The sequence below is a fragment of the Salminus brasiliensis genome, chromosome 7 (genome assembly GCF_030463535.1).
Source record: "Salminus brasiliensis chromosome 7, fSalBra1.hap2, whole genome shotgun sequence".
Taxonomy (NCBI): domain Eukaryota; kingdom Metazoa; phylum Chordata; class Actinopteri; order Characiformes; family Bryconidae; genus Salminus; species Salminus brasiliensis.
In genome coordinates, this window is record NC_132884.1 from 38,931,294 (window position 1) to 38,938,510 (window position 7,217).

A 7,217-nucleotide genomic window follows, 5' to 3' on the forward strand; every position below is an offset into this window, starting at 1 on the left:
GTGTGTGTGTGTGTGGGTGTGGGTGTGGGTGTGGGTGTGTGTGTGTGTGTGGGTGAGAAAGTTGTGTGAAACATGAAATGGAAAATATGAAGAAAACTGGAGATGCAAGGTTTATGTATGTTGTGGTGATATCGAGCCTCTTCCTAGTTTTGAGTAAATACTGAGTAAATCTTTGTTGGTAATCTTTGTGTGTGTGTGTGTGTGTGTGTGTGTGTGTGTGTGTGTGTGTGTGTGTGTTTTAAACAGTGCTCTCTGGGATATAGAGACCGGTCAGCAGACGACCACTTTTGCAGGCCACACTGGAGACGTGATGAGCCTGTCCTTGGCTCCTGACTCCAGGACCTTTGTGTCAGGGGCCTGCGATGCCTCGGCTAAACTGTGGGATGTGCGCGAGGGCATGTGCAGACAGACCTTTACTGGCCATGAATCTGACATCAATGCCATTTGTGTGAGTAGCAGTACTGTTTATTATAGAGCTGCATTATGTTGTCTGATCACAGCTGATTGGCTAAGGCTGGCAGTAGTCCAGTCCCAAATGAGCAAACCAGGAAGGAACTCATAAGGGGTCAATATCCGTCGTCCTCTGGTCAAAACCACTAATAAATGCCAGACCTCCATTGTTATGCTTGTGTGTACTGATATTATTGTACGTCCAGGTATTTTTAAGGGTTTTTGAAGACCTAGAGATGTCCTGATCCAGTAATTTTGCCTCCGATCAGTGTGTCTTAATGCAGTTGGAACAGTTTTGATCCAATAAACAGTCAGACCGTTTAGATCAGACGAGCTGCTGATTAATCAGTTCAGTAAAATCCATTTACTTTAGTTTCAGTTTTATATTCAGACATTCTGGACTGATTTGATTTGTTTAGTCAAGACTTTTCTTCAAATCACTTATTATCCAGTCTGACTCTCCTCCCTGACCAATCAGCTCCCAGTTCCTGACCAATTCAGTTTCCACCTACCAGAAGTTAAAACTGGATCAGGTCTAAAATGACTGATACCTGATCTATTGTAATATGCCTGCATCGGGCAGATCCTGGTCCGCTGGATCCACTCGGGCCTCCTTAGCCAAGACACAGTGGCTTAAGTTGGGTAGTGGTGCACACTGGCTGCCATCTTTTGTTCTAAGACCTCCCCGCTGTCTGTGATTGGTCGAAAACAGCCCAGGTTTGCTTATGGCACTTCACTGAAATAATGAAGATGCCGTACAAAACCAAAAAAACTAATATTATGTTAACAATGGTTATTATATATATATATATATATATATATTATTATTATTTTTTTTTTTTTTTTTTTTTTTTTTTACATGCCTCTGTAGTCATTTGAAGTAGGGCTGAACGCTAATGGAAAAACAGACATTGCAATATTCAGAATTATTGGCGAAATCTGGTGTCTTGAAGTCAGTGATCCAACATGTCCTGATCTACGTAAAGCCCTCTGTGATATTGGGTAGATATAATCTGCCTGTGGTAGATCTGTGTGATCTTGTGTATATATACAATATAATAAATTATGTAGCCTTATTTTAATGGTTTATATTTTTACTGTGGTAAAGAAACCACTGTCATGCTTGCTCATGTGACAGGTGTCAAACCACAGTAGCACAAAGCGTTGCATTAAGCCTCATTACACACATCGGATTTAACTCATCAGCTGCTTAGCAAAGCCGCCCTGAGCGCGATGGAGTTTGACACCTGTGGGTTTAAAGGGGCTCGAACTGTCTAGACGGTTTAGTCTTCTGCTAAAAGCATAAACTCATTAAAATACGTTGACGTGCCTTTTTGAGGTTGTAGAATTCCTGTTTGAAGGCTCTTTAATGAAGGAGCGGTTTAATTTATTTGCTGTTCTGACTCTCGGATGGTTAATCTCATCCTCTTGACTGTTTCTCTCCTCTAGTTCTTCCCCAACGGCAACGCGTTTGCCACTGGCTCGGATGATGCCACTTGCCGCCTGTTTGACCTGCGCGCTGACCAGGAGCTGATGGTGTACTCCCACGACAACATCATCTGCGGCATCACCTCCGTGGCCTTCTCCAAGAGCGGCCGCCTTCTGCTGGCTGGCTACGACGACTTCAACTGCAACGTGTGGGACAGCCTGAAGGCTGACCGTGCAGGTACGTCACCCACACATTCCCATTAGAGCAGGTCATGCTGGGTAGATGCTGTGCTGCTAATAATTCTACCTGCTGGTTTGTGTCTTTGTGGCATGCAGTCCGACCTCAGCACTGTGACCTTATTGCAGTTCATGTTTTATGATGTTCTGTGGGTAAATGATTACTCAAATATATACACAGAGCTTTTTCCGTCTAGCATTCCAAGCTGAAGCACGTGTACGTAGCAAAAGGACACACTGGGCACATTGTCTCTGAGTGGAAAGGAAGTGTTGAGCTGATGGATCGTATAGTATAACCTCACTGAGTGTAACGTTGACTTCATCTGTGTAATCATGCCGTTCTCTGACAGGTGTGTTGGCTGGCCATGACAACCGCGTGAGCTGTCTGGGAGTGACTGATGATGGCATGGCTGTGGCTACAGGGTCCTGGGACAGCTTCCTCAAGATCTGGAACTGAACTCTGAAGGTGCTTTCAACACAACATGTCCGACAAAGTAAGAGTCGGCTCCGTTTGCCTTTACTCGTGTGCATTTAGGAGAAGTAGGGTCAGGATGTTCGTCAGTGCATCTTCGCTGTCATGCAAAAAAAACTTCTTAACTTTCAGTGGAAGCCAGTGTAAAGGGATGTCATTGCAAGTCATTTGGAGCATTTCTATTGGTCAATTCCACCTGGAAATGGACACAAAGCACAGCTGACAGATTCTTATTAAATCAAATAGTGAAAAACAGCAAAGGTTTTTGCGTGACAGCAATTATCTGTAATTTTAATTATTTATTCCATTCTATTAATGTTGGGTTTAGATGTTTGCTCTTAAGCATATTTGTACTAAGCTCTGATAGTTTTAAAAATTAGGACCTTTTGCTTTATTTCTCACTGTTTGTGGAAGCTTTTCCACTATGTAGTGCAGTTCCATAAGGTACCCTTCGTGCCACATCATCAATGGTGCGACCCAGCCAATGACCAAACTCAGATGTGTGCTGTTAAAGATGCAAACTTAATAAATAAATATGAAGAAGTAAATAAATAAAGAAGTAAATAAATAACAAGAAGTTATTTAAAAACCAGAGAAGACCCCCGTCATGGTATACTGTGTGTGTTGGGGAATGGACACGGGTACTGAAGCGGGGTACAGACTTTGATTTCAGGTCCGTAATCGTACGGTGTTGTAATATGCTGGCCAGTGGAAAAACGGCATGTGATGCATGCCACAGTCCGTGGCTTCACTGAAGTCTTGCAGCACTTAATAGTGTAATAGATTTGTAGAAATGTAGAAATAACAGAAATGGAAAGCTTGCTTTTGCATTTAACTCAGTAACTAATATAATAATAATAATCATCATAATAATAATCATAATATAATAATAATAATAAAGTATTAAACAAAACTGTAATGCAAAATGCAAGATCCTCAATAATGTAATAAATTATTATAAATAATATTTTTAAAAATATTCCTTATAATGCAATAAGGTAACAAATGATTGATCTGAAAATAGATCATATAGATAATAAATACAATTATGGACCTTAAAAAATGCAATAAATCCACAATAATGTAATAGATTATTACAAATAATTAGTCTGAATGTAATATTCCTAATAATGTAATATTGTAGCAAATCTGAAATCTTGATCTGAAAATGCAATAATATGAGTAATTGCAATATGAGAGATTGCAGTATTGGTAAGTATGGTGTTATGTTTATGGTTTATGATTATGGTTTCATTTTTAGGATGTTTTTGATGAAGTAAACTTTTAATTTGATATAAGTTTATGGTTCTTATTAAATTATTGTGAAAGGATTTCAATAGTAGGAGCTACAAGCCTAAGTTTAAACTGTAGATGGTACACATCCACCACCGTCTCCACAACATCTAATCGTCTAACGTCCCATCAATGTCATCAGTAATGTAGTCCAGTCCTGATACTGACACACACTGATGATATTGTAATATAATAATATTAATGATGGTGATTATATTATTATTGAAATGATGCTGAACTGCTCTCCTCACGCTGCTCCCTCTCTCTCTCCTTCTGCGTTTCTTTAGATGTCATTTGAACTCCAAAGTTGACTGGAAGACCATTCCAACTTTAGAATGTTAAATTTCACAGCATCGTCTACAGAACACCTTATAAACTGACTCAGACACCACCACGAAAAAGAGAAGAACTTCTAAGGGAAAACGATGCCTTTCCTACACAAAGAAGAGCACAATTTGTTTTATCACCCACCTTAAAAAAGAAGAATTCCTGTGGTATCAAATGAATAACTTTGTGCATTCCCTTTCGGACCATTCTGTGTCACCCTGTAAGAGAAAATAGAAACACTATCATCCCATGCTTATGTATCATGTGTCTAGAAAGCAAATGTTGGAGTGTAATTGTACAAATTATTTAACTCTTATTTTTTTTTCTTTTAAAGAAAAAGTTCTTTTATCACACTGATGGTTATTCTTGGATTTGTTTTCCTTCATATATAAATATATATATTATTTTTTTTCCTGTTTAGATATGTTCCAGTTTAGGAAAATCTTAATCCTGTAAAATCGTGCGAGAACGTTTAAGACAATAAGACTCGTTTTAAAAAGAAAAAGGCTGAAATTTAGACCAGGAAGGAAGAGCAGCTTTTTCTGAAGATGCCAATCATGCGTTTTTGTTTATTTTATATATTTGTTTGTTTTTATTTTGTAAATGGTGCACTAGATTGCTCTAGAGAGTGAGTGGTGAGCGTGTGTGAATGTGAGTGCAGGTAGTCTTCATGAGCGTGACTTTAGATGCCATGTGAGGAACACGGCGCTCGCTTGTGAAATCATGATTCATGTTCTCGGGCGGCGGAAAGCGTCGGCCCGAGCAGCGTCAACTCTAAAGCGTTACTGAGCTGTCAGCAAAGACTGGGTAATAAGAACAGCCTTAGTTTTCTAAACCTGTGATCATCTGTGCATTAGTTAACCTTGGATATGAACGCCGCTCCTTTTTTGTCATTGAAGAGAAAACACCATAGAAACGCCATATCTTTCAGATCTTTTACCATTTCTGAGTCCGAGGTACTCGCGTCATTTATCTGGAAATGGCTGCTTGTAAATATGAGTATCCGACTTGCACGCGAATGCAGCATTATATCCTAGCTAATTTTTCTTTCCAGTCTCGTCACAGCTTTGTTTGCACAATAAGAAACTTGACTAATGTTTTACGCGGTAACTAACCAAGCACACGCCGTTAATCACATTTGAATGCTAATTTTAACAACAACAAAAAAAATTACACAATTTTCAATCCAATCTTGTCTTTTATTGGGTTTAACCTCTTTTTTGTTTTGTTTTTTTATGTTTTAGTATTAAACTAACCTCAAAAGCCTCTCTTCTGGTCTTATTTTTTGTGTCTGAGTTGATTTGGGCTTTCTATTCAGTCCAGGGATGAATTTTTTTATTATTATTATTGAGGTTGGAAAAAATGCAATGTGGGACAGAAGGATATTACAGTGTCTCTCTTCTCTTATTTTAATTTTTTTCTTATTTTCTTTACCCCCTTTTTTTTTTCCCTAAATAATCAAGTAACCCCCACTTTCAGACAGCGGATCTCCCTGTTTGTGCTTGGAAATACAGTTAATAATCTGTGAATGAAATGTTGTACAAATCAATGTCTGAAAATAATGATTCTTAAAACTTTAAGCGTTAACTTTTTATTTCATCTGCCATGAAGTAACGTAGTCGCATGCTGTAGAAATGCTTACGCAGGTGCTCCTTTTTTTTGTTTTCCTAAAAACATTTTTTGTTTTTTTTTTGTTTATTTTTCTTGGTTCGTGGTTGTTTTTTATTTTTTGTAAGGCTTGCTGGTCTCTCTGCTAGGGTGGAGAAATTGGTATATTAAAAAAATTCTTTAACGGTTGAAGCCTAATTCCAGTCGTTTTTGCCACGCTGTGTATACATCGTTTACTTTTACTGGCAAAGCTATGCACCCAAGTGAGAAGCTGAAAGAGAAAGGACTACATATTTACTGCAGACTTCCTCTGCCCCTCCTCATTGTGAGCTCCTGTAATGATTCTAATGAAAAGACAAATTATTACCGAGACTTTTCTGTTTCTGTTCTGCAACGATTTTAATACCGTGGGTTTTTAGTTGTTTTGTTTTTCCTTTTAATTTTTTAATTTTTTATTTTTTTGGTCAAACTTTGAGAGGAACAGAGGTATTTGTCCAAACAAACGCCGCTCTGGCTTCCTTGAATTAAAAAAACAAAAACAAAAAACAAAAAAAACACAAAAAACACAAAAAACAAAAAAAGTCTAGAAAATGGCATCTGAAATGGCAGATAGTTCTGTTTTCTCCCCACTGTAAACAGATGCACTTTCTTTAATAGTTGTGACTTCTTTTTATTTTTATTTTTTTGTTTTGTTTTTTTCTTCCTCTCTCTGCGATAATGTACAATAATTGTGATGTATTTGTGTGTGCTGCCACCAGTAAAGATTAATTGCAGTTCAATTAAAATGGATTTCCCCCCTTTATTTTCTCATCATTAATAATTGTAGAGCTCGGCACTCCTCCTCACCTTTTTTTATTTAATTTCAGTCTGTCGGTGTACCACAGAAAGCTGGATGCAAGATAGATACTATATTAAAATGTACTGTTATTTAAGATGTAATAAAAAGAAGTTTGAGATGTCTCTCTGTTTCGATGTTTTGGTAGAAGCCGGCCTTAGTCGCAGATCTACGCATCGTGGATCGTTGAGTCGAGTACATGCTATGGACAAAAGTATTGGGACACCTGCTCGTTCATATTGTCTTCTGAAATCAAGGGTAATAAAAAGAGCTTATACTGCTTTTGTTGGAGTAACTGTCTCTACTGTACAGGGAAGAAGGCTTACTCCTAGATTTTGGAGGAGGATTACTGTGAGGATTTGATTGCATTCAGCAACAAGAGAGGTTGGTTTGGATGATCACCACCTCACCTCTATAGCTATGCTATTCTATGCAATGCTATTCTGTTGGCTGTACTTCTGTACACGGACTAGAAAAGCTCTGCATCTGTATGCATTAACCCTAAAGCTAAATAATACATGTATTAGAAGGGGTGTCCACAAACATTTGGACCTATTGTTGTACCAC

At 38.2% G+C, this 7,217-nt stretch overlaps 1 protein-coding gene across 2 annotated transcripts in view; it reads left to right on the forward strand.

Annotated features, from left to right (window-relative positions):
- gnb1b (guanine nucleotide binding protein (G protein), beta polypeptide 1b) overlaps positions 1-6,775 on the forward strand; it is a 30,376-nt gene extending 23,601 nt beyond the window's left edge. Inside the window, exons 8-11 of one of the 2 annotated variants that reach the window (XM_072684875.1) lie at positions 247-448; positions 1,900-2,116; positions 2,466-2,609; positions 4,168-6,775. In XM_072684875.1, the coding sequence (XP_072540976.1) occupies positions 247-448; positions 1,900-2,116; positions 2,466-2,572 (526 nt within the window). In that variant the 3' untranslated portion in view covers positions 2,573-2,609; positions 4,168-6,775. The remainder of the gene's footprint in view (positions 1-246; positions 449-1,899; positions 2,117-2,465; positions 2,610-4,167) is intronic. The other variant, XM_072684876.1, reaches the window with a different exon arrangement.
- The last annotated feature ends 442 nt before the right edge of the window (positions 6,776-7,217 follow it).